This window comes from Onychostruthus taczanowskii, unplaced genomic scaffold, assembly GCF_017590055.1.
Source record: "Onychostruthus taczanowskii isolate IOZ18803 unplaced genomic scaffold, ASM1759005v1 scaffold10, whole genome shotgun sequence".
NCBI lineage: Eukaryota > Metazoa > Chordata > Aves > Passeriformes > Passeridae > Onychostruthus > Onychostruthus taczanowskii.
In genome coordinates this window covers 16,009,295-16,036,797 of record NW_024496526.1, presented here as the reverse complement: position 1 = coordinate 16,036,797, position 27,503 = coordinate 16,009,295, and the positions used below count along the sequence as shown (strand labels likewise).

Here is a 27,503-nt window from a genome sequence, read left to right as displayed (position 1 = left end):
AGACACAAGTCCCAAAAAGTTGTCAGATAGTCTTCTGACCCTGCAGTCCAAAAGTTCTTCTGATTTGGTAATTCCAGGTTATATAAAGTGATTTTGGGAAGCAAATCCAGACTTGTTTGGTTTGATTTGTGTTTTCAACAGTTTGCACTGAGGTGATTAAATCAAAGCCCCCCAACCCCTTCTTTTGGGGGTTTTGTTTTCCAGCATCATGATCCATTCCCAATTTTCTTGGCTTGACTAAAACAAATTCCTCTCCTCCTCCTCAGTTTTTGGTGTTGTGCTCCTCCCTGTTTAATTATGTTTTATTATTTCTATTCTGTGCATTTCGCCAGGAAAATTTCCCATTTCAGGGAAGGAAGTTCAGCCTTCTTTTTGCCAAATCTTCCAATTTTTTGTCACTTCTTAACTTCTAGACCTAGAGCTTCTCCTATATTATAATGTTAGTATTTGACACCACTGATATCTTGAATTGCTGTGGTTACTGAGGTTCCCTTAATTTACCTTCTCAGCAGTCCAGAGCTTTTATTCCCAAATCTTTTCACTCATTTCCACCCATCCCATTATTTATGGATATGGATATTTATGGATATTTATAGCTGCTTTCTTAGCAGGATTTGGATGTTGCATGTTCAACACTCAAACATGGATTTTCTACCCCGTGAACAACACTTTAACAGAAAGAAAAAGGTAAATAAATAAAATCCTACAATCAAATCCATCACCCAGTGATGCAATTCCATCCTACAAAAAGAACAAATTCCACCACACACACCCTGAAAATTACCGGGGAACTAAAGATATTATCTGTGGAAGAAGAAAACAAGAGCTGGAATACCAGAACTTGGTCCATGTGGTTAAAATATAATTAAAAGCCTGGGCAATAAGCAGCTAATTGTGGGGATTCACAGGGTTTTTTCTCTCAGGAGCTATTTCTGAGGAGGAGCTGCTCTGAATTGCTGGCACAGACCCAGAAAAGAGATTTAGCAATTAAAATACTTCAAAACAAAGGGAAAAAACAAGCCACAAACTGAAATATGAACATGAGAGGTTCCTTTAGACATCTTCCCCTGCTGAACTGCTCTTGGAAATTCAGTGTACAGGGGCTTTCACCAGCTCCAGCCCCAAAAGTGACAGAGCAGAAATCCCAATATTCCTCTTCCCAGTTTTGTTACAGAGCTGGATGCAGGCTGGCAACTCACTTCTATCTTAAAAAAATATTATTATATCACAAACCACTCAACATTTCACCTGAGTCTCATGGAAAGAACATTCCCATTCTCCTGGAAATCCAACAGAATTCCCCTCTCTGGATTAAAGCTCTCCCCTGAGCCCTGTGCTGCTGGGGGGGCTCAGCAAGAGGCTCAGGGAAGGTTTCTGCAGAGTTTTAGGGAATAACAAAAATAACACAACCTCCTTAAAGGACAAAACATTCTCCAGGCTTTTTCATAGATATTTGGGGGGAAAATAGTAAAGGTAAAAAGATTTTTAGAAAGTTGTGGAAGTAGGTTTTAGAAATAGAAAGAGTAAAGAATTTCTAGTTAGTTGTAGTTGTAAAGTTTCAAATAGAAAAGTTACAATAGTACATTAATAGTTAATTAAATAATAGTTTTAGGGTTGGTTAATATAGATTATAAGACTGCAGAAAAACATGTTTAGTAAGACAGTAGAAGATTTTAAGTTTAATAATGGAGTACTGTGTATTGTTAATAGAAAGTATGTAAGTATTGTTTGAAATAAGTTATGTGTGTTCTTAGTGATGGGCTAGAATAATATTATATAATAATAATTACATAATATCAATATATAATATATATAATTATATGTAATATGTAATTATACAATAATAATAGTGGCTAGAATAACTATCTGTAAGTTTTAGTAGTATGTTACTTTAAACCCCCCAGAGGTGATAGCAGCAAACCCATTTCCTCTCCAAATCTTCCCTGATGAACAAACCAGGAAATCTCTCCCTACACTCCTCCAACTGTTTATTCAACCATTTAATTACCACCTTAGTAAAATTACCTCAATAAAAGCAAACACAGCCTTGGCATTCCCTCCTGCTGGCCCTGAAAAGGGTGATTTTGTACATTTTGGTGCTCCCAGGATCTGCTCCAATGTCTGACACCACCTCTCCAATTCCAGCAGGAAAAAACTCATGGATCACCTGGACATACACTGCCAGATGAGCCACAACCTTCTGGGCTTGGAGCAGGGCAGGCTGCAAAAAAACTCCAATTTATTTGGAGAAGTGACAAAAGAGGTGTGGGAATGTCCAGAAGTGAATGGATTTTATTCATGGAGAGTGTGTGGAAGTCAGCAGAAGCAAGAGCTGTCACAGGAAGCAGGCCAGGATCATTTTGTCCAGAAAAAGGGAGATATGTTTTAGCTTACCACTCTTGTTTTTTTTCCCTTTCTATTTTTGAGTATGTGGCTTTCAGCATGAACCAGGTGCACTTTTCACCAGGATAAACCCAAGTTTAACAGGGAATAATGTCCTGGATTGTAAGATATGTGTGTATTCTATTCCTGTCTGTCAGAGCTGGGGGAGTAGAACTGTTATTCCTATTCCCATATCATAGCCTGAGGGCCCCCCTTAATCTCAAAAATTGTAATAATTCAGAGGGAGGGGGTTTACATTTCGCATTTCAGGGGAGGCTCCTGCCTTCCTTAGCAGACACCTGTCCTTCCAAACGCAGACAAACATTGAAAACCAGCCATCATGGATTCCCAAGGACGGACACCTGGGACAATCCCCTGGTGAGACCACGTACCTGCTTCAGGACTGCTCTGATTACAGCTGCTCCCGATGCTGTTGGGGATCCCTGGCGTGGAGGGTGCCTGGAGCCTGGCCTGAGCTGAGTTGGGATGTAAGGAGTTCCCCAAGGCCATTCCAGCCTGGGGGAGCATCCCGCAGCTCCCGCTGGCCTGCATCTGGTTGAGGAGCCCCGCCAGGTGGTTGGAGGGGGGTGCAGCGGCGCCGGGCCCGAAGGCGGGGTTGGGGTTGGGGCAGGGCAGCCCCTCCCCACGCAGGGGCAGCCCCGGGGCCAGCGGGGCCACGACGCCGGCCGGGCCCAGCGCGGGCTCCGCCAGGTGCAGCTGGGCGCCGGCGCAGGGCAGGGCGCTGCTGGAGCTCCCGCAGCCCGAGGAACTATTGCTGCTCCCGTGGGAGCTCTGACAACTCATGGACTGCAGGAGCTGCGACATGGAGCTGATGGGGAAGGAGCTTTGACTTGGCTTTCTTATCAAATCCGACCCAGCTTTGGGAAGCCCAGAGCTGTCCAGCTGAGACTGTCTCAGCAAGCTCAGCACCGTGGTGGTGGGCTGCTTCCTTTTCCTCAGAGGATCCTTTTGCTGAGACATCAATTTATCTCTCAGTGCTGCCCGGCCGCTCTGCCCTTCCGTGGTGGGGAGGAGCACGTTGGCAGCAGGAGGGAACATGGGATTTAAAGTGCTGTGTCCTTCGGTGCTGCCGCCGCTGGCAACAGGTCCAGAATTGCTACTGCTGTTATTGTTGTTACCAGCAAGTTTATTTTGATTTGCTAGCTGTGCTTTGGCTGCTGCTGAGAGTAAACTGCTTGCTGGAAAAGAGGCAGCGTTGTGCTGGTTCAAGATCTGATTTAAAGGCATTCCCAGCAAACCAGGCTGACTCTTCAAGGAACCGCTTCCAGCCGATGCAGCGGGAAAAACTGCATTGTTGGGAGGATTTAATACATTACTCATTCCAGCAATTAATGGGTTAGGGATGTCCTTGTATTGACTAAGTCCATCGTGCTTGGTGGAAGGGCTGGATGGCATGGATGGCCTCGGTGACCCTATGGTTGACCTCGGGGACCTGGGAGGGACTTTGATACCGCTACAAGACGACTGTGGCCCGACTGGAGGCAGCAGGAAGTTTCCGTGATCGGACGAGGTGGAAGAAGAACGCGATCTTTGGGGAGAAGCCTCGATCCTCCCGATGCCGGGCGCCATCACGTGAACGGGGGACGTCACCGGCGACGGGGACAGCGACGTCGAAGCCGAGTGCTGAACCCTTTGGACGTGAGCGCCATGGTTGATGTGGGCGGGTTTGACGGTGGGCAGGGGCAGGTTGCTGGGCAGGGGCACCACGGCGGGGGGCATGCTTACATTCATCACGGGTACCTGAGAGTGGACACTCGAGTGGAAGGTGGTGGGGTTCATGATCACGGGGTTCTGGTTCACCGGTTTGCTGGGAATCGGGTCCAGTATGCCAAGCGGGTCCTTCTCGGATGTTAATGGCTTTTTCTGAAGAGCACAAGAAGGCGGTGGAGGAGGCGGGGGTGGGCCTTGGGGGGGTTTATGGTGGAACATTGCTCGTGGTATTTCCATACCAGCCGAAAAGTTACACAGGGGTTTTTTCATGACCGGGCTCTTGGTGGTCAGGGTGGGGGAAAGAGGTATATTAGTCCTTCCAGCCATTGCACAGGATGACTGTATGGGAGAGCCGTGGAGCATGACTGACGGCGGGGACAGAGGCGTCCTGGTCATGTGGACAGGACTGGAGTTGGGCGCTCCATGAAAACTGGGATTGTTCCTCGTGAAGACGTCGGGGCTCCCGAGGGGGTCAGTCCTGGGGGAGATGGAGCCGTCCCCGTAGATCTGCGAGCCCGAGGACGCCGGGCTGGGCATCCCCCCGTGACTGCCGCGGTACGGAGACTTCTGCCCCAGTTCATTGCTCCCCAATCTCTGCCTGGGATAGGCAGGATGGAGCTCTGCTTGCTGGCTTCCAGCCATTTCTTGCACATAAAGCCTACCCATGGCATTAGATGCCCCCATCATCAACTTGAAAGGAGTCTTACATTCCGGCATCACAGAATTTGTAATTCCTTCATGTGATTTATTCCTCATCGACCTTGGAGTTGCTGCTCGAGTGGGAACTACTGGCGTTGCACCTGGCATGGGAAACAAACAACAGTTACTACTGGTTGCAAATCCAGTGTCCCACGTTTCAGGGCAAAGCTGCTGAGGGTGAAAACATTCCCAAAAAGCTCAGGGAGCCTTTGGCTGAACTTTCGCTTCCTCAGAAATAAACCCTAAATCACTGAGCTGGAATGGTGCCTGTCCCCAGCTACACAGCTGTAATTCCATATCCCATAGGTATGGAATTCCATATTTCTATTCCATAGAAATATGGACCATTTGAAATCCTGTTCCTTGCCTTTTGCCTTTTCCAAGCACCCCCTCCAGCCTCCTGCATCTCCAGCATCCCCCCTCTGGCAGGAGGAGAGGGATGGCTGTGGCAGGGAAAAGGAGCCTCTGGCACCATCTATTGAGGACAGGAGGAACAAAGCCTGTCCAGGATTGAGATTCAATTCCCACAGAAAAGGTCCTGTCCCAAATGCTGCCCCTGATGAAGCATCCTGAATGCTTTCTGTTTGTTCTCAGGATAAAAGCCTTGGGGATATTTGCACGTGACGGAGAAATTCCCTGTAAAACCCACTTTTGAGGCTACACCTTCCAACAAACACAAGACCACTTTCTATCTTTATTTAAAGAGATTTTTTCCCAATGTTTTACTTCCAGACTAGAAGCACAAGCAGCTCCAAGTCTGGGGGACTTTCTGCCAGTTTTGCAGCTCTGGGAATTTGCAATTCAGCTTGCAGTGCTTGGCATGCAGCCTCTGGATGTGCAAAATTCAACTGGAACTGGGAGCTAAAAATTCTGTGTTCAAATGAACTTAGAGGTGCCTTGAAATTCCTCTACTCATCTTTCCTTCAGCCTGGTCAGACAGCACTGACAATCCTCCAATTTGCTCCAACATGAGAGAAGCAAACATTTCCCCCGTCCCAAAATACAACCAAAGTCTCATTTAGGGGATAAAACTAAAGGCTGAACTGCAAAATAAAATAATTATGAGAGGCCTCACCTTGAGTACTGGAAATAAGCAAATGGTCACATATAAATGTGCAAAAGCTTTGCTTATAGGGGGATTTATTAGGGAATTTTCTTCTTTGCTTGTGCACAAAATTCTGACCGACAGAGAAGGTAAGAGCACAAAAATATATAAATTACCTCCTTCATTTTGTTAATTTTTAACAAACAGTAATGTAATTTAAGTACAACTCATTGAAAAAATGAAGCAGAGAAATGCACAGAAACTTGGGAAATTCCACTGTTACTTAAAAACAAAATTACACTGAAAAAGTTTTCAAGAAAGGATTTAAATCCTAAATTTCAATGTGAAAAGGCAGGGGCACATCAGTACTATGAACAGCATGGGTCTCTTAGCATTGGCACTTCTCTGAAATTTATTATTTCTTGGTTTTCTTGTATTTTTTCAGGAAGAGCAGTTGGCCAGGTGCTCTCACAGCAGTGAGGGGTGCAGAGAGCTCAGGCTTTTTCCCAGGAGCTGCAACCCCAGAGAATGGAGAAATATAAACTCAGCCCCTTCCTTTCTGTGTCCTGCCCACTGGGATTTGTAATTCTCTTCAGAACCATTCTTGTGATCCTTACCAAGTCCCCAATTTTGGGTGAATTTCTGGGTTTGGAGCTGTTTCAGTGCTAACTTTGCTTTCACTCCAGGCCTCAGGGAGCCCCCCTGGTTTTATAACCTTTGTTTGGAGAGTACCTGTCAACTTCAGCCACCAACAAATTTCCTCACTTTTTTTATTGATGGGGATAATTAAAATGCTAATCCAGGTTGGTGGCCAAAAATAATCCTTGAGAAATGACAGTGGAGATCTCCTCTTGCTGTCTATTCTCCTTTACAATACAATTTCCCATTTAGCCAAGTCCTTAGCCATATCCTAATCCCTTCATAATCACTTTATTCTGCTCCTCTAATTTCCCATGTGACAGAATATCAGACATATTACTACAGTTTCAAAAGATGAGAGCTAATGTATTTTCTTTGTCTAGAACAATCTGATATCTTTTCCAAGAAAATCATGCTCTTAGTCTGGGCTGACCTGCTTTTAGACTCATTTTCTATCTACCTCCATCTCTGCCTACTCCCTTTATTTATCCCTTCAATCTGCTTATTTTTGCACTCGTAGCCAGACTTTCAGGGTGGTTTTGCACAGTAATTATGTGTATAAAAATCAGATTATTATATGATTCTGCATGATTTCATTTTACTCACTTGTTCCACCACCAGGACTAGTTAGAACCAGTGAAGGATGTGGTGCTTCCATGCTTTTATGAAGTGTAGCCACAGCAATAATTTTCCTTTTGTGAATGCATAGTTTGGTGACATCTTCGTCCGCTTTAACATCTTCAGCAGTTCTCTGCTTCACAGCAGCTCCAGGATCAAAATTAAAGACCTGGCAGTGAAAATTCCAGCATTTAAAAGAATGACTACAGGCAGCAAAGTCACCAAGTTCACACAAATTAGGAATTTTATATGGAGTATAGAGGAATTCTCCTCTGTTCCTGACTGCTCCTATACTGCCCAAGGGATTCCTTGACAGGATGTTTGGAAACAACAAATAAAAAATGAATATATTTATAATAACTGAGTCAGATCCTCTGCAAGAGGGGCTAAGGCAGAGGGGAGCTGAATTTTATATTTTAAGGTTTAACTTTGGGTGAACACCACTTATTTTAGAGATGATCTGAACAAAGTTTGAGTCACCAGCACGGATAGCTCATAAATATTATTGCACCTAGATCCAAAATGATACTGTGCTTTACCTTGGGAAGAACAAGAGGACATTCTAGGCCACACTTGCACGTTCCATCAGTCAGCAAGTAAGTCTTCACCTGCTCCAAGCAGGATAATAAAGACCCACTGGGACTGCAAAGGAACAGAAATGATGAATACAAGCTCTTGGATAGGTCAGGACTTGTATCTGCTCACAAGGACAGCGGGTAAAATCACATTTCATATTTTTTTCTCATAGTACTTCTTGCTTTTATTCAAGAATTGAGATAATACTTACAAAAAAACCAAAAAAAAACCCCAAAAAACCAACCAAAACCCAAACATATTTTAAAGGAAACTGTTGCAGCTGGGTCTCTTTGTTGCACAATGTTTGGTTTCATTCAGCTAAAATTTTGACCTTCTCACTGAAAGTAAGAAATATTACAGCAAGGAGCCAGGCCAGCCAGCTCCTGATAAACTGCACTTGGATTTCTCCAACTCCCACCAGAAAATCATTATCTCCACTTCCCAAAATAGGGCACTGGGAACTCTGTTATGGCAAAATCACTAATTCATAATATGAAAAAAAAACCTTCTCGTGTCCCCAGCCTGTAACTTGCAGACTGCTCTTTATTGCTGGGCCAGCTGTACTGTTTATCCTGAATAAAACACTGGTTATTAATGGCAGCTGTAAATAGCCCTAATTCAAACAAAAACAGCTCAAGTGGAATAGTTTGGATCACGAAAACACTCCTGACTCAAAATTCCAAGCTGTGACGAACTTTGGTACTTAGAGCCCAACACATAAACACCTCATCCTGCACGAGTCACATCTAAAGCAACATCTGCAAGTGACATTTAAAGTTCTGCTGACAGTTTAAATAAGTCATTTCTTTGCCAGGCATGCCCTGAAATAGTTATTTTTGGGAGAAGTGCTCAGGTTGAATCTGTGTAGCAGTGACAGTTTGGAGGGTGAGGAAGATGAAAGAGCAATCTATAAATAAAGGTCCAGGTCTGGTGACTGGCCAGGAGTCAAACCTTCCCTGTCTGAAATCCTTGGGGAGCAGGGGGAAACTGCTCTTTGCTTTTATTTATTTTCATTAAAGCAGGATCCTGGCTGATCCCTTTGGATGTTCCCACCTGTCCTGATCATGCTCAGCCCAAACTCCACACCGGAGGATGTAACAGCTTCCCAAGGGAGAATCCCACACTGACATTTACTCTGGACCATCCCATCTACACCCAAAATCTCCCCAGACACTTCCTGTGATCCTTAAAATCCCCTGTTAAAAGGCATTTCTGGGAATATGCTCTGCAGTGAGGATGCTGTTTTATTTGCATTGGCTAAAAAAGGTTACTTTTCCTGGGATATTTTTAGAAAAAAGTGATTTTAAATAACCTTGGTGTGCTGTTTGCCTGGGCACAGCCAGTGCAGGCTCCAGGAGATGCTGGAGTAAAAAGGAGTGTGCTGACAATCAGGGAGTGAGAAGGAAGGTCAGTCCACTGAATCTGTGGGATGTGGGACCCAGCATTCCTACTGCACACACAAGCAGGGCTATTTCTCCACAAAACCCAACTAAATTTAAAAAAGGGCCATTTTCCCCCCATTTCTGCCTTGATCCCAGGCACAGCTGTAACTGCAAAGTCTCTTTTGTGTGCACAAAGTTCTTGGCACTTCTGTAACACAAAGGATAACCCACAGCTTGCTTTGTAAGAAACTGCCACAAAATCATGGAATTCCAGACTGCTGTGGGTTGGGGAGCACCTGGAGCTCAGCTGATTCCAGCCCTGGAATCACCTTCCACCATCCCAGGCTGCTCCAAGCCGCATCCAGCCTGGCCCTGGACACTTCTAAGGATGATTTAGGCCCCACTTAGCAGCTCTGTTTTGCTAAGAAAAGCCCTGAGAGTCAACTCAGTGCTTCTACCAGGTAATGAAAACCAGTAAATGAACGGATTTAATCTTGATTTAATCCAAAGCAACTGCTGACAACTGACAGGAAAGCATCTGTGCTTTCCAAGGAGGCACAAACAGAGAGTCTTTATTCAGCTGGGATCATCTATTCCACTTGAATCATGTCAGATCTTAATACATCCACTAATTTTTCCCTGGGATAGCTGTGGAGTCAATATTGTTTGACCTTTCCTTGCCTCCAGGAACGCTGTGCATGGTGGCAGGGCAGAGAGGAGGCTGTGGAAACTCAATCCTGGAGGATTCAGCTGCCCTCAGAGCCCTGTGGATGCTCCATGGCAGGCAGGAGATTGGATTATTGCACTTCCACCTTTCCAACCAACACGTCCTGCTCTGGGCCTTGCAGCACACAGGAGAGTAAAATACCTCCATTCATCAGAACCACTCAGAGGTGACCAGAAAATTCACCAAGGAATAAAAAAATACGTTGGAAAACTTGGGAAGAGGGCAGGAATGATGTGGGCCTTCCCAAAGCTGTTGTGTAAAACTTTTTAGGGTTGTGGAAATGAAGTTCAAAAGCTGAGTGGGATCATCAGGTACATAAAAGTACCAGAAAATTCACCAAGGAATAAAAAAATACGTTGGAAAACTTGGGAAGAGGGCAGGAATGATGTGGGCTTTCCCAAAGCTGTTGTGTAAAACAGCTGGGGGAAATGAAGTTCAAAAGCTGAGTGAGATCATCAGGTACATAAACTACCAGAAAATTCACTATTCAGAAAATTGTAAGAAACTGCCACAAAATCATTGATTTCAAAGAATAAAAAAATACATTGGAAAACTTGGGAAGAGGGCAGGAATAACATGAGCTTCTTGTGTAAAACTTGTTAGGGCTGGGGGAAATGAAGTTTAAAAGCTGGTGGGATCATCAGGTACACAAAAATATCAAAGCATTATTTTCCTGATGTCTGGATATAGAGATTATTGGGGAAAAAACCCCTAATCCACAACTTTTCCTTTGCCATTGATCTGTAAGTGAGGCAGAGGCCCAGGGAATTGGAGCTGTAATGAGAAACACAAGGGCAGGGTGGTTTCTCTGCCATGGGTGTGACTGACACGGGCTGGGGCTGGTTCTGCTCATGGAGAACACAAACAAGAAATCCTGCAGTGCATCTGATCCTTCATGGTAGCTCAGGGTCAAATTGGAGCGTGCTCTGCCTCATTAAAGACTTTTGTATTGGTAATACACAAAATGTTGGGAGAAGTGGTTATTTAATCACAGAACAGTGGAAGAAATTTAAGCAAATAACTGAGTGATAATCACAAATTTGTGTGATGCAAACCCAATGTCCCCACATTTTATAAAGCTAACTTTGATCTTTTTTCCAATAACATTTAATTTAGGCTCTCTTTGTCTGAACACATTTATTTCATAGCAATTTCAATGCATTTCTTTGTGACCATTCCAGGGTGAAGCAAAAAAAACCAAAAAAAAAAAAATCCAAAAATAACCTAAGAAAATAAATAAAATACCTAAAACTTTGGATTTAGGTTTATGTTCTTGTTTTTTTTTTTTTCCCCACATGAGAAATGTGAGGGATGCATAAAAGCTGGAGAACATCAGTGATAGTGAACACATTCCAGAAATGGAACATAAAGACAGAACCTTCACAGGCACAAAGAATGGGTTTGGAGCTACTGAGTGGTCACACAACTTTTGGAGAACATCAGTGATAGTGAACACAGAACCTTCACAGGCATTAAAAAATGGGTTTGGAGTTACTGAGTGGTCACATGACAGATTTACTTGGAAAAGGATCACAAAATCATGGAATGGTTTGGGTTGGAAGGGATCTAAAGCTCATCCAGTTCCAGCCCCTGCCCAGGGACACCTCCCAGTGTCCCAGGTTGCTCCAAGCCCCAGTGTCCAACCTGGTCATGGACACTTCCAGGGATCCAGGGGTAGCCACAGCTTCTCTGGGAATTCCAGCCCAGCCCCTCCCCACTTTCCCAGCCAGGAATTCCTTCCCAAAATCCCACCTAAATCTCCCCTCCTTCAGCTTCCGAGAACATCTTGCACTTGAGGAACAACTCCTCGAAGTTTTGGAGCAGGAGGAAGGAGCCGAGTCAGGAATTTCCTGACACATTCTGGCCAAACTGCACCACACGCCAGCCCAGCCCCTGAGGTCACCTTACCTGATGTAGAGAACTCCACTTTGGTCCACCCTCCGCTGCCAACCAACGGGAACTTGCACTGCTGGTGGCCCTCCATCCGTGTCCCCTCCGTCACACTCCTTCCCACCATTCATTTTCCTGTTTCTGGTTATGAGTCTTCAGAGATATCAACAGTAAGGTGATATCCTTTTACTACATGTCATCCTGGCCTCCCAAAGCAGGCCCTGCAGCACAGCTTCCCCCAAATCCTACAAAGTGCATCGGGAGGCTCCAGCTCAGTTTGAAACCAAGTCCTTAAAAGTGGCCATTTTGGTTAATGAGTCACTTTCCCATTATAATCCACATTAAATATGCAATGTTTAACTCCTTATATATTCATAAGGATGAACTATATAGATAAAAATTAGTGCTTCCAACTTGGGAAAATCATAATTCACCAATCCTTTGTTACCTGTCAGAAAGGAGAATGGGGAAAAGGAGAATTTCTAGTTCAACAGCATGATGGCTCCAAGCTTGATGACTGTCTAAGATAACTTGTGTTTTGTGAAAGCTCGTCTCATTTTTATAAATATGAGTCAGATCCAATACCTCCAGGTATTACACCCTTTATATGCCACATTCTTTTTGTTTTCTTTTTATCTTCTGGTCATGATCCAAGTTGTCTTCTTGAGGTTCTTTGCTGACTCCTTGGCTCCAGTCAAACAGCCTGAAAGATACAGATGTGGGAAACACGTGAGCCATCCTCTCCAGCCTTTCAGCCCAGTGCAGTAACTCAGGGAGATGTTTACAGCTGCAGCCATTTCCAGAGCTTCAAATCAAAGTTTTAAATGTCAATGGAACCATCAAAACAAGGCTCAGAGCAAACAGAATCCTGCCAGCATTTTCTATTTATATGTGGATGTAATTGAGCTACGTCTTAAAAGCTACAAGAGTGCAAGTGCTGTTAAATAGTTGATGTGGAGTTTGGGTGAATTAAGGGATGCATCTTTTCACTGAATATTTTCACATATGCTTCTGTTCAGAACCATCAGCAGATGACTAAATTAATGCCCTTTAAAAATTGTTTAGAAAACTGAATGAATTTCATGTGAAGGAAGCTGCTTCAAGGCTTTGGTAATAGCCATAAAAATGCAAACCTCCTGCATATCGATTGAATTAAAATAATCATCCCACCAAAAAATTGGGTAATAAAAAGGGAAAAGCCAGCAGCAGTGACTGATCTCTGAATACCTTTGAAACAACCTGAATATCCTCAGGAATAATTCCCCTCAGAGATTTTCTCTCACCACAGAAGTTGAGTCATTCCCCCCAAAATAGTTTTTTCAAGCTGACCAGGTGAGACTTAACACTTGAAACTGGACGTTTTATTAAAGTGAGACAAATGTGGAATATGGGATTTAAATAGTAAATACACCAGAAAAAAACAATAATTCTAAATTCAAATACAGGAAGGCATGGGTGACTGCTGTAGCAACATCATTAGGAGGTTTTATTTGGAATCAGGTGTCAATCCTGCCTTATTCCCAACACTAACATTATGCCAACATGTTAAAACATAATAAATGTTGCAGACCTGACTGATTTTAATAAGAAAAGGGTTTTTTTTTTTTTAAGCAAGAAATGGAACATAAAGACATTTCTGCAATAACACCACATTACATCTATATTTAACAGTAATAACAGCTCCTTCCTTCAAGACCACTAAAGGAAGACTACAGAGGCATAAATATAGTCCTGGAAAATATTCCCTTAAGTACCCTCATGCAGAACATTCCCTTTAGAAGTGCTGCTTAGAAATGTAAAGTTCCAAATGCTCCAAAAATAAAAAAAAAAAACCTCACCAGGGTATTTCCAAGCAGGCTGTGGATAAAAGGAGCTGGTTGGACAGACCCCTCCAATGAGGGGTTGGAATTTAAAAAACAGGGAATTGGCCTGAAGTTGGCATCTTGGATGTTGCAGTAAGGCAGAAAAACAATAAAGAAGGGTTCTATAAAATCAAACCTGCTCTGTTCTATCAGGAGCTGGCCTGTCCTTTCTTCTAAGGCAAGCTGGCACTTTGCAGGTTCCCAGGTGAAAGAAATCCTGGTGTGAGCAGGTCCTTAACATAACAACTTATTGCTGGGTCAAAATCCTGGGCTTATTCCTGGGTGAAAATCAACTTACACCTGCATAAACTGGTTTTGCTTATTGCTGGGTGAGAAACAACTTACACCTGTATGAACTGGTTTTACACCTTAGATAGAAAAATGAAAACTATCTCTCACAAACAACTTGTCCTGCATCAGGAGTTTGAGTGACCAATCAATACAGAATAACAACTTGTTAATTACCAATAAAAGAATTACCAATAAAGCTCCTGACCAACTGGAATCTCACAAGAGGTCAGTAAAACTGTATAAAAAGAAGTTGTGTGGATAAAGAGTGGGTTTTTCCACCAGGAAGGAAAGGGGGTCTGTGGGATTTATTCCCATGCTTGGAGGCTTTTCCCAACCTCAATGACTGTGTGGTTTCAGCTTTTCTGCAGGATGGGGGCTGCTGGAATGGGCTGGCACTGCTCTGCAGGGATCTGATCCACGTTCCCATGCATCCCAAGGGATGCAATCCTTGGCCAGCCCAGGGTAGGGAAGGGACAAGGGCCTGGTGAGCACCTGCCCAAGGTCACCCAGGATGTCCCATGGACATCTTGTCATGTCTCCTAGCAAAACAATCCACCCTTTAATCTCTCAGGCTGCAACACAGAAATAGGATTTGGAGAGCTCTTGGCAACAGTTCAGGGCTCGCTCAGGTTTTCAGTTCAGAAATTTGGGGGTTTGAGTGGTTTTATCCTGATTAATGAGGGAGCAGACGAGGTTTCATCAAAAGCAGGCCAGAATTTACCTCACTGCTGAGAGCTGCAGTGGCATTTTTACTGTAGGTCCCATGGAAGGCTAAAACAGGTAAAAAAATTTCCCTGTTATTCTGGATTGAGAATTAACCTTCTGTAATGCAATAAAATCAGAAAATTTATCAAATACTGGGAGCACCTGGGGCAGGGGAAGTCGCTCATGTCTCAGCCCAGCCTTGCTGTGGCTCATGTTGCTAATTAGGGTCATTATGAGTAAATAATACCCAGTAATTGCTTATTTTTGCAAGAGACACCTCGAAGTAACTTTTTATTTCTGCAGGTTCTGCAGGGTCCTGCCTCAGCTCCCATTCCACCTCCACCACAGGATTGTCACCATCTAAGCAGATAAACTTTGGACTGCACCTGCCTGGGGAGAAGTAGGACTGAAAACAGCTAAAAAAAAAATCACTGAACTGTTTAATCAGTAGAAAGTATTTAAATATTTTTAGGGAAAAGAGCAGGGTTAGGAGGGTTATTGGGCAGGAATTGTTCCTTGGGGTGGGAAGTATTTAAATATTTTTAGGGAAAAGAGCAGGGTTAGGAGCATTATTGGGCAGGAATTGTTCCTTGGGAGGGTGGACTGGCCCTGGCAGAGGTGCCCAGAGAAGCTGTGGCTGTCCCTGAATCCCTGGAAGTGTCCCAGACCAGGTTGGATGGAGCTAGCTGTGGCTGTCCCTGAATCCCTGGAAGTGTCCCAGGTCAGGTTGGATGGAGCTTTGGAGCAATCTGGGATGGTGGAAGGTGAGGGTGAGAGGATCTTTAAGGTCCCTTCCACCCCAAACCACGCTGGAATTCCATGGTTCTAAATTCCATTCTCCTCCAGATACAAAAACACTTCAACCCCCACGCTCCCCTAAGCAGGAGCAGTGACCAGAGCTATTCCCAGCTCCCAAATTTGACCTTTCTGTGCAATTTTCTGTGCTGGGAGGACACCCCGAGGTGCCTGGGTGTGGTGAGATCCAGGAAACTGGGCTGAGGCTGCCTGGGAGCTTCCAACTCACACGTATCCATGTTTTATAGGAAATGCTCTTGGAAGTGAGATGTTTTTCCCTAGTGGATTTTCCCATGTGGATTTCCACGAAGTAAAGCCCTGCATGTTGCTCTAGGCACAGGTAAGAGGTGCCTCCATCTGTATTTCCATGCTGAAATTCCATCATAAACCACACATGGGAAGTTCCTGGGTGTTATTTAATTAATTTAATAACACCACACAACTCAAAGCTCTATGGGCACAGCTGGGACTCCATGGTCCTGGAGGGCTTTTCCAACCCCAGGGATCCTGGGATTCTGTGACTCCCCCACCTCCTGATGCACCATTTGCCCCTTCCCCATCCCAGCACTCTCTGAAGTATTTTGGACTGGGATGCAAAGGAGTTGGATTCTGGACCAAACCCAAAGGATCCTGGACACTGGAAGGAATCCAAAGGGCTGATTTCCATCAGCCATGGAATAAATCCCTCTCCTCAGTAATCTCCTGGCAGCTCCAGACAAGGCTGTTATCTCACCACAGCTTCCCACATCCAAACCAGTGACTGCCTTCTGCCCTGTGCCAGCACATCATGTTTAGATTTGTTTTGCAGTCCAGTTTCATTAGGATATCCTTCAAAAGATTTCACTGCAGAACTATGCAAGATTCCTTCCCCCTTTAGCCCCCTCATCCCCTTCCCCACACGGAAAATTTCTCCTTCATTTTCATCTGCTGCAAGTGTGGTTTCAATTTTTCATGGGACTCTCTCCCTTTTTTTGAAATGTTGGATTTCAGGCAGCCTCTTTGCACACTCAGCTGCTAATATTTACTTTAACAATTTTTGAGTCAAGTGGGAAAACCAGAAAACTCGATAAGATGTAAAAAAAAAAATTAAATTAGATATTAATTGTCTGGATTCCAATCTGTTACATATGATATGAAAAATATTTATTTTATTAGTAAGTGGATGTTGAGCCAATTAAGACAAATTTTGACAGGTTGATATTGCAGATCATGGAATGATTTGGGTTGGAAAGACCTTAAAGCCCATTTTGTGCCACCCCCAGGGACACCTTCCACTGTCCCAGGCTGCTCCAACGCTCTGAGGAACAATTTTTTTCCTATTCAAATATAATCTAAATCTCTCCCTTGTCCTCCAAATATTTTTGGTGCTCCATTACTTTTTTCTTACATGAACTTGAAGTGCCCAACAACTGCATGGATCACAGAGGGGCTCCACAATCCGTGTCTGGCTTTCAAATTTGGCACAAATCCCAATTCCCACCTATGGAATGGCCACATTTTGGATATAAAACTTTGCAGACATTTAGAAAAAACACCAAACACTGCTCGGAGACACAAATTACAGTCTCAAAAATGAGATTTTTCCTTTCTAGCACTGAAAAACCTCCAAAATGAGAAATGCTCTCAAATCACAGTCCTGGGGTTTCAGAACTAATAAGGAATTTTAGCTTCTTAAAAAGCATCACTTTCCAAGCACGCAGTGAAAAGCAGTTTTTATTTAGTTACCACTTGCACATTATTAATCTGTTTAAGTCTATCAAAGCAATTAGCCAGGATTCTCCTGTATCATCTAATTAGATACAAATGTTGCATCATTTTTTGGGAATGCTTTCCCAGTTTGAAAAGCAGCATTCTCCTGACTAATTAGATCAGTGGTGAATACTTTATGAGGGCCTATTTTTAGGCCAGTGATTCAACAAACAAAAGTGCCTGAAGTAGGAAGGAAACCTTGAATCCTTCAGGATTCTTTTCCTTGGGGTGGTGTCCAGGGCCATGACACAGCTCTACACAGGATTTACTCATGGTTTACTCATGATATACTTGTGATACATCTAGAAAACACATCTCACTTGTAAATACAGAGTATTAAGAATGTTTCAGCACAACCAGAGAGTTGCTCTGCACTGAATGACTTCATGAAAATGAGCATTTTAAACTGCCCCAGTGCCAGCTCACTTCACACCACTCCAACCAGCCCTGACATTGAATTATTTCTAACTTTTAAAGCAGTTTTAGATCTGTAACAAGGTTGATATTCTCTTATTTTATACCACTCTTGATGCTGTGGAGTTTTTTAGGATTGGAATTTAAGCCCTCTATAAAATAATTCCCTGGAGGTGCCCAAGGATCTGGGTGGTGACAAGGTGGGGACTGCAGGCTGGACTCAGTTCTGGAGGCCTTTTCCAACCTGCATGATTCCCTGGCAGTCATTTGTTATTTCATAAATAACAAACTCCATAAATATCCATAAATAACAAAAAAATCCACCAGGATTCCAGGCCCCTGGCCCTGTTCTGCACACCCAGGAGCTCCCTGGATGTTCCCCAGCTCCCAGCCTGTTCTCCCAGCACGTGGATGGGAAATCGATTTTCCCAAAGCAGCCACTTCAGCCCCACACTTATAAAACAACATGAAAATTATTTTCATGGAGAAAATCTGATTTATGTGCATGGAATCCAGCTGATCTTTAGGAGCATTTCACACAAATCCCTTTCCTTGGAGCATTTTGGATCAGGGTGCTGCTGAGTGATCAGATAGAAATCTGGTATCAGTAATCAGACAGAAATCTGATACCTTCCCACCAGGGAAAAATCAGAGTATCCTCAGTTTTGGGGATTTAACTGTGCCAGTAAAGTCATCCAAGGCAATGGACAACAGGGCTGAGCTGGGAAGGAGCAGGATTCCTTTTTGGACACCACCAATCCCTAAAATCTTCTCCCTGCAATCTTTTAACCCATCTTTCTGTGCAATTCCCAAAACTGGGAGCAACTGAGGCTGTCACTTCCAATGAAAGAATGGATAAAGTCCATCCTCCCAAGATACACAGACCTCTGAAAGGCTTTGCACAAAAAAAGCCAAAAAAAAAAGGGCAGGAAATAAAAGTATTTTGTTTTTAATTCTCAACCCTGGCTGTTTACGATGGATTTATTAATATTTATTTATAATTTGATAACATATTTATTAAGTCTACCCCGTGGAAGGACACCCAGGATGCTGTTCCAGGCTTTCCACCACATGGATTTTTTTCTTTCCATGGGGAACAGGTCTGTGCATGTGACCCAGACCTCCTCTGTGTCAGCACAATGGCAGCACTCAGATTTTGTCAAAATTAGGGTTAATATTTGGTGTACACCAGAAATCAGCTAAGAATGATGTCACTGTTATCCCAACCTTTCCTAGGGAATATTATTAAATGGAATATCATCAGGAATATGTTAATGAGAATGGAGAAACTTCACATCCACTTTATTTTAGGGGACTTTGGATAAAGAAATGAGGGATTTTCTTTCAATTCTCAGGTTTCAGCCTTCCAAAAAGCTGATATTATTCAGCATAGTTCTGCAATGCTTTTATAATGAAGATTATATGAATTTCAGGAATTTTTCATAGAGAATGTTCAGAAAATATCTAATAAACTGATGCAGAAATTGAGGAGGAAATAACTATTTGGAAGTGTTCCACTCTGCTGTACATTATTGACTTCAGAGGTTACCAGGGAAATGGAAATTTGGGAAAATAAAGATTGAATTTAAAAGGAAAAAAAAATATATTGGAACAGAACTCTTTCAAAAAAATTACCATGGAAATTCAAATAGATTTTAACCAAACAATTCAAAAACAGGAAAAAAATTCAAGATTTCTGGAAATCTGGGGAAAGGCTCCGAGTGCTGGAATAACAATTTTTTAATAGCCCCTGATCTCCATTAATTCTGAGACCAAAAAATGAAGCAATAAATGGCAAAAATGAAAGCCATCCTCCCATATCTTCAATGCAGAGATCTCAATAAACAATATCAACCTCCTTTGTACCAGACACCTGAAGTTGAGGATGGAGCAATATTTCAATAATTTGAATTATTCAGCCTGAGTTCCTGTGCAGGAGAATGTCAGAACTGTAGCAAGATTGCAAATTAAACCCATAAATTATGCTTTTGTGCCAAAGTAGTAATCATGTGACTGTACTATTTTTAGACCCTTGGAATTTTTTCTCCAAGTGCCCCTTTTTCAACTGTTTATTGAATTACGTAGCTCTGCTCAGCAATTTCCCTGATGAAAATACACTTAAGGTATTAAAAAATATATGGGAACAATAAAAATCTGCTCTTCAGACACCTCAGTGCAAACCCTCCTGCCTTTTTTGGCATAAGTGGAATAATATTGGAGAGTCTGGACTGCCTCTGCACCCTGAAAATCTGATTAATCTCTCCATTAGCAGATAATTACTTACTAATTGAATGTAGAAGTATTTGGAGAATTTGGCCCCACTATTTTATTTGAGAGGGTTTTCTCTGTTTTCTAAAAAAAAAAAAGGAAGGATGCAAAAGTTCAAGGATATTTAAGAAAAAACAGTGGTTTTAATTCTTTTAAATGCCAAATATTTCCTTCTTGCTGTAGCAGAGATTTATTAGTTGTGAGTTTAATCATTTTTAAATCAATCTTGATGAAGATTTGTGTACATGACCTTTCCCTCTCCAGCCCCTTTTTCTACTCACTGCTCTGAGTCAGCTTTTTCCTGAATTGCCCATTTGATTTTAAAATATTCTTGCTCACCCTGCCATCAAAACATCACCTTTGTTTTGGTATTTAAAACCTTTGAAACCAGTAAGGCCACAGAAAGTAATTTTTAATGTATTAATTAAGAGCAGGACAGGGGATTGAGATGAAAATTAAAAAATCCTCACCTTTTTCCTCATTAAGGACTAGCTTGAAGGTGGCTCTGGTCATCTTGTTCACTCCAAGCTGGAAAACAATTAGTTAAAACAAAAAATAAGCAACAGTGAGCAACACACCCCACTAAGGACATTAAGATTCCAATATTAAATGACTCTTAATTATTTCTTCATAGTTATAAACACTTAGAAAGGTTTCTTAGGATAAATGATGGAATAACTATTTCCACTTCTTGTTTTGTACACATTTCATTTCCACCAAACATCACAGCATGGAAAAAAGAATCTAATATTTAAGAAACTGCCAGTGCATGATTTCTTTTTACAAAATCAGCCTTACTCCATTTAATCTGAATTCTGGCAACAGGAATGATCAAAATTCTTGCCTGTACACACTCCCCACTACTTTTAAATAAAATTCTGTGTTTCAGGAGTGTCTGGTGGCCCAACCCCTTCACTCAGATTTACTTTTCAGCAAGCCAAGATAGTTTTAGCCCACTGAAAGGAGCAAAGTGTCTCAAAGTTGGTGTCTGTGTATTTTGGGGATGAATTCTTACATAACAATGATCAGATGTGTTCACACCATCACCTTAATAAGGATAAATTTCCATGGCCAATGAAGTGAGGAGTGGAGCCTGGCTCCTGGGAAATGAACCAGGTGGTTTCAGGATAAAACATTCCCTGCTTCAGAGCAGGGCTGGTGAAACATTCTTTGGAGGGAATTTGCCACCCAAACATGATAAATTTATTTTTAATGCTCAGCAAGGTGGTACCTGCTGGTGATGCCCAGCTCTGCCCTGCCAGGAATACCTGGCTTTGCTCTGAAAAATCTGAATTTCCTGCATGAGGAATGGCCCCAAAGCAGACAGAAGAAGTTCAGTTCTCTTCAGAAGGAGCTAAACAAAAGGGTGAATCACAGTCAGGAATAAGAGAATTCCACCAGCTCATCAAAGAAGGGAAAAAAAAATGAGAGTAAAGCACCCAGAAATTAAAACCATGTGGCCTTTAAGGATGCAGCACATCCAAGAGTTGAGAACAAAGCTCCAAAATAGATAAGAGCCTGGAAAATGCACTGCTTCATCCCAGCTGAAGGACAATATATATCCCAAGTCACAACTCAAACAGTTCTTTATGCTCTGAAAGCGCCCCAGTTCCAGCTCTGGAATTGCCTCACGCAGATACTGAGGATGTTCTGCTCCAAAAAGTGAATTATTGGGGGAAATGTGGGCAAAGAAGCACTCAGGCAGCTCTTCATCACAACATATTTAACTTTGGTTATTTATTTCTCATGTTCCTCTGCAGCAGGTCCTCGACTCCAACTTCCAAAGGCTGCTGAACCCAACTCTGAAATAAGAGCTTTTCAAAGCATTTTACTTAAGAAAACAAAGGTCCTTTGGCTCATTTTTACTGCACACCCTCAACTGAAAGGTGCTGCCATGGATGGAAAAGGTTGGCAGGGAAATGAGACAAATTTAATCCCAAAATTAAGGTGACAGCTGAACTGAGGATGTGAACAAAGAGGGAGAGCAAAATGCTCAGCCCATGGCCAGTGGGGAAGGTCAAAATTACTGAAATTTTCTCTGGGAGCTCCTTCTTTGTGTGTTTTTTTTAAGTTTCCTGGCAGTGATAGGTAAAATATCCCAGTTTTCCATCCATATTTGCAGTCAGATATGAAGTAAAACAAAAAAACCCTCGGCCTGTTTTCTCTTTCCATCTCTCCTAAATTACACTTGGTACAACCTGAACTTGCTTTTTCGTTTTTGGTTTGTTTTTTTTTTTTTAATCTACAGAGCAACCCCCACCACTGCTTTGATAAAACTCTCTTATCTCTTTTTTCTGCCCATCCTACAGTGTTCCCTTTTTTCCTACAATAAACAAACCCAGCCCTTTCAGCTGTTCTTTAAGAGCCCTTATTTCTAAATCTGGCATGGGCTGTTTGCTCTGCTTTGCATTCCTCTGGCTAATACCAATTTAAATTACATTCATTTATTAAAATTTAATAAATAATAATAAAATTTATTTTAAAATAAATAAAGAATAAATATTTTATTTTTTAAATATTCTTTTTATAATATTTTTTTTTTTAATTATAAGGTCCAATATTGCAAAACACCTCCTGCCTTTGATCTTACCAAAAGCAAAGACAAACCAAGAAAATCTGGGATATTTTTAAGGAATGAAGAGATTCCAGTGGAAGGAGAATCCCAGAATGGCTGGAGGGACCTTAAAGCTCATCCAGGTGTCCCATGGGCAGGGACACCTTTCACTATCCCAGGTTCCTTCATGCTGGCCTTGGACACTTCCAGGGATGAGGAATCCACAGGAATTTCTTCTTTGGGAATTCTGTGCCAGGGCCTCCCCACCCTCACAGGGAAGAAGAGATTTACATAAAATTCCACCAAGGAATTTTGGGAGCTCTTGTGTCAGCTCTCCCTAATCAGGACAGCTCTCAAAAAAGGGATTCCAAATGAGCTGTGACCATCAATGATTCCATGGGAATGCTGCACACATCAGTTCAGAGGGGATCAGACAGAATTCCACATTTCCTCTGAAGAAAAAAGTCCTGGTAAGAATGAGAATGTGTTTAAAATCCTTATTTTGAGCCAACAAATATTGTACAGTGACTCACTAAGATGCCCAACACTATTGTAGATGTAACTTTATTTAAAAATAAAACCCCACACATTCCTTCAACTGGGCCACTTCAGATTAGGGATCTCTCTTCAGCCTTTTCTGGAGGGATTTAAAAAAGCTTTGGAGAAATCTTAAAGCTATGGAATTAGCCTGGTATTTATAGCTCCGTTTCCAAGCGTGTTCTCTGAGCTTCCTAGGACGTTCCTTTTCCCCATCTGCTGGTTGTTGACATGGTGTAACCTTGTATTTTGATCAGGAAAATCTAGAAGGATAAGAGCGTTTGATTTGATATTGTGCTGGAGAGGTCTGGCTCCACCTCAGGCAGCTCCTCCAACACCATCCAGGGCAGGAATGGTGCTGCAGATTTTCCAACACAGAACTGGAGTTCTATTGTTTGATTATGTCAAAATATATTACTCCCAATTATGACTAATGCTCCAGCTGAATCACAGCAGCACAAAATGGTGGTTTTTTCCCCATTAAAATGCTGTGCTTCACATGCTGGCTGGATACAATCTCTTAAACTGAGGTCAGGAAAGTTTTTTTCTTTGTTCTCTTATCAAAAAGTCCATGTTTGGATGAACTGCCAACCTTCCACCAAGGCATGAACTGCTGAACTGTTTATTTTTCTACTTCAGCACCATAAAATGTTGAAGATGCCCGATCTTCTGTTTGGTTTTTTTTTTTAATGTTGCCTCAAATACGTTGTCTTAAACTTTGCCGCCGCAGCACAGAACTACCAAAAACCCAAAGATCCCAACGTTTCCTTAAAATACTCACCTACATTGCTTCTCATGGTCTTGCTTCAAGTTATCTTGGGGATATTTTAGGCTTTTTAGAATTGCTGCTGCACTTTGAGCTTTGCTCTAGACAGTCTCCTGTGGTGCTCTCGATGATGGGCTATGTCCATTGGGGCCGGCTCCTTGCCTCCCTCCACCCCTCATGTGAGGAACTCCTGCACCCCACTTACATCTGCTGAGATAATCACAGGGTTTCAATTAAAACAATGAGCCAAAGGTTTTAATTTCACTTTTGTTGATTGCTTTGTAAGCCCCTACACAATTGCTTTGAAGTATAAACAAAGATTTGTTTCTAAGGAATGGCTTTGACAGGAACTGGAGATGCCTTTTGAGTTGTAGTGATCCGCACAAAAACCTCCAGCTAAAGACAAAAAGCTGAGTTTTGGAGCTGTGATGCTGCAAAAGGCCTTGGTGAGCGAGGTAGAAGGTTTTCTTAGGCTGGAGGTGTGTATTGTGTTTTTCTTAGAGATAGGGCAGTTCTCCCCTGTTCATTGGGCAGTTTTCTTTATCTCTTCCACACCAATCCTCTCTCCAGGAGATCCGAAATCCACAGCAAAGCATCACAGGAATTCATTTAAATGAATAATCTGATTTTGAATTTATCAAAATTAAATAGCAACAATAAACTAATGATAAAATTATCTGTACTGAGCGTATGGAAATGGACTTACACAGTGACTACACAATTTGGTTGTTTTTTTTTTTTTTGATTCCATGCATACTCCTAACAATCAACTTCCCCAAAAGTTGCAGGAATCCACTGATGAGCTATAAATGATGAACTATAAATGTTGAGCTATAAATGATGAGCTATAAATGAGTCTTGGCTCAGGTACAGGACACTGGTGAATCCCCAGCTGAAACAGAAGCTGTTGGATCATGGAATCCCAGAATGGTTTGGTTTATGTTCATGTTTTTATCTATTCTAGAGACCCAAGCAAAGTTCTGCTGTCTTTGTTAAGTCTGGAACTAAGTTACTGAACTTTAAACTAAGCTTTAGGGCCTTTACTAGCTAACACAATTTCTTAAGGCACTTAAAATATATTTCTACTTATTTAAAACTACAACTTGCACTTACTTAAAACTTAAACCTACACTTCTAACTTCATCTATATGTGGCTTAATAGAATCTTAATTTCTCTAAAGGCTTTAATTGAACCCCTGCATTCATCCCTCTCTCTGAGGAACTCAGAGAGGCTCACATTCCAACAGTTTGGGATGGAAGGGACCTTCAAGATCAGCTGATCCCAGCTCCTGCCATGGGCAGGGACACCTTCCCCTAGTCCAGGTTGCTCCAAGCCCCATCCAGCCTGGCCTTGGCTCCTTATTCCCTATAGGAATATAGGGAATGGCTCATTTTTCCCTGTAGGAATAAAGGGAATGGCTCATTTTTCCCTATAGGAATAAAGGGAATGACTCATTTTACCCTACAGGAATAAAGTGAAAGACTCATTTTTCCCTATAGGAATACAGGGAATGGCTCATTTTTCCCCACAGGAATATAGGGAATGGCTCATGATTCCCTAACACTTGCCTGCTCCTGAGCCATTTCCATCCTCCCTGTGCTGCTCCAGAGGCTTGATGCCTCCAGCACTGATTCCCCACTGGAATCCCTCTGACTCCCAGAGAAGCCTGCCCAGGACTGGAGGCAATTAATTGGATTTTTCCAGAGGTGAAATGGATTGGAGCTCATCAGGTCAAAGGCACATCCCAGAGAGTTAATGGGGCCTTTAAACCCTCGGATCCCAGAGCCAGAGGACTCAGCACAGGCACAGTTGGGCATCAAATTCACAAGAATTGGGTATTTCACATATTTCCCCAAATAAATCTTCATTAAAACCAAATGCAACATCAGTGATTGTTGAATCCTTCAGCAAATGGGAAGAATTATCTCTGATTTCCAAATCACCTCTTTGGAATCTCTTTGAAAGCCATTTATCATCACACTGAAGGTCTGGCTTGTTGTTAAAACCTTCTCCTGTCACAGAAAACCCTGACAGAAAATGGGAATGAAAAATTTCAGATCAGCCAAACAAACAGGGTGCAACACCACCCTGTGACAGCAAAAGTCACAAAGTGCACTGGCTGTGAAACCAAATACAGCATTTCCCACGATTATTTAAATATCTTAATGAAGTTGAGAAGCAAAACCTGCAGTTTGGCTTCATGGATTTCATCACTATCCTCAATTTAACTGAGTTTTCCATTGATCTTCCCAATTTCAGTGCAAAACTAGGGCCCAGCATTTTGTAAAAATGGGCATTAATGACTCTTGGGTGCCTCAAACTGCATTTGCCAACCTGGCAGAGCCTTTCAGAATGGGCTTTTTTCACATGCAAAGTACTTAAAATAAAAATGATTAGCTCAGTGAAGTCCTTCCCCAACCAATATGACTTTAGAAATGACACCCTATAAATGATGAATACATATTTAGATTTTCTTAAGCACTGGGGCACTAGAAAATGTCAGTGTTTAGGCTCTGTAGAGGGTTTACCTGTTTTTAACACCCTGTATTAACAAGGAACATTCAGTCCATAGATATTATTGAATATACAGATATTACTGAATGGAAGTATTTCAAAACACAACCATTTAATGCAGGTTATTCATATAATTATAATTTATCTTCACAGTAACAAGAACAGATAGCAAGATAGTATAACCTACCATTAAATAATTTGCATAAAAATGTATTTTAGATCATAATTCCACTATGGATGTAACATTCTTCATAGAAAATTATATATTAATGTTTAAACACATTGAAAGGTATTGATCAGAGACATTTTTATGAAGAATTCCTCATGAGCATAGAATGCTAATCACAGCAACCACTGTAAAACTCTAATTTACTGGAAACAATTCCAAGAGATGGATGAAAGAGCCCAAGAATAAAACCTGAAGTCATAGCAGGGCTTAAAAAATCTGGGTCACATGGCCAGTGCTAGGGGCTGGAGGAGCAGTGGGGAAAGGAGCCCCGAGAAATCCACAGCAAAGCATCACAGGAGTTCATTTAAATGAATAATCTGATTTTGAACTTATCAAAATTAAATAGCAACAATAAATTAAGGATAAAATTATCTGTACTGAGCGTATGGAAATGGACTTACACAGCGGAATTAGAGTTTGGTTTTTTTTTTTTATTCCATGCACATCCCTAACAGTAAACTTCCCAAAAAGTTTCAGGAATGCAGTGGTGACTTTATTTCTGGGGGAGACACATCTGTTTTTTCAGAGCCTTTTGCTGTCTCCTTCCTTTGTGAGCTTCCTATTTACATAACAAATCTGTGCTAACAGATTAAAAAAATCCTGTCCCCATCTAATCTCTCCAGATACAAACAATATTCTTACAACTACAGCATTTGGAGGATCTAAAATTAAAGATACTTTTTATGAGTAAACATAAAAAATACCAAAATCTGTTATTCCTGTAAGAGCAACAAACTGAACTTTTTAATTGTGTGCTGTCACAAATGAGTAGAAAAGAGGGTGGCAGTCAGCCAGTTCTCTTTTTATTTTAGCTGGGTTTCAAATGCATTTCTTCTAAATCAAACAACTTGATTATTGGCTGTTTCTTAGGTTATTTTTCTTATTTACTCTGTGGCATAACTAAAAACCTCTCCTCCAAACCAGTTAATTCCAAATTAGAGCCACGAGCTCCATGCTGGAAAATAACAGCAGCAGCTTTTGTTTGGGAGCATCCAGTTCTGTCTGATTTTCTTTACAGTATTTGTTATTTTGTTAAGGGAAAAAGTCACACCAAATTATATTTATTAATTTCATTGTCTTACATTTCAAAGAAACCACAGAACCCCAGACTGGTTTGGATGGGAAGGTG

At 41.9% G+C, this 27,503-nt stretch overlaps 1 protein-coding gene across 7 annotated transcripts in view; it reads right to left on the bottom strand.

Moving 5' to 3' along the window:
• Positions 1–27,503, bottom strand: part of MBD5 (methyl-CpG binding domain protein 5) — a 115,568-nt gene that overhangs the window by 22,023 nt on the left and 66,042 nt on the right. For 2 of the 7 annotated variants that reach the window (XM_041403479.1, XM_041403526.1), the window contains 6 exons: positions 23,646–23,840; positions 20,244–20,301; positions 11,708–12,392; positions 7,654–7,756; positions 7,103–7,283; positions 2,775–4,913 (listed from right to left, as the gene is read on the bottom strand). In XM_041403479.1, the coding sequence (XP_041259413.1) occupies positions 2,775–4,913; positions 7,103–7,283; positions 7,654–7,756; positions 11,708–11,820 (2,536 nt within the window). In that variant the 5' untranslated portion in view covers positions 11,821–12,392; positions 20,244–20,301; positions 23,646–23,840. The remainder of the gene's footprint in view (positions 1–2,774; positions 4,914–7,102; positions 7,284–7,653; positions 7,757–11,707; positions 12,393–20,243; positions 20,302–23,645; positions 23,841–27,503) is intronic. The other 5 variants (XM_041403488.1, XM_041403505.1, XM_041403515.1 and 2 more) reach the window with 5 other exon arrangements.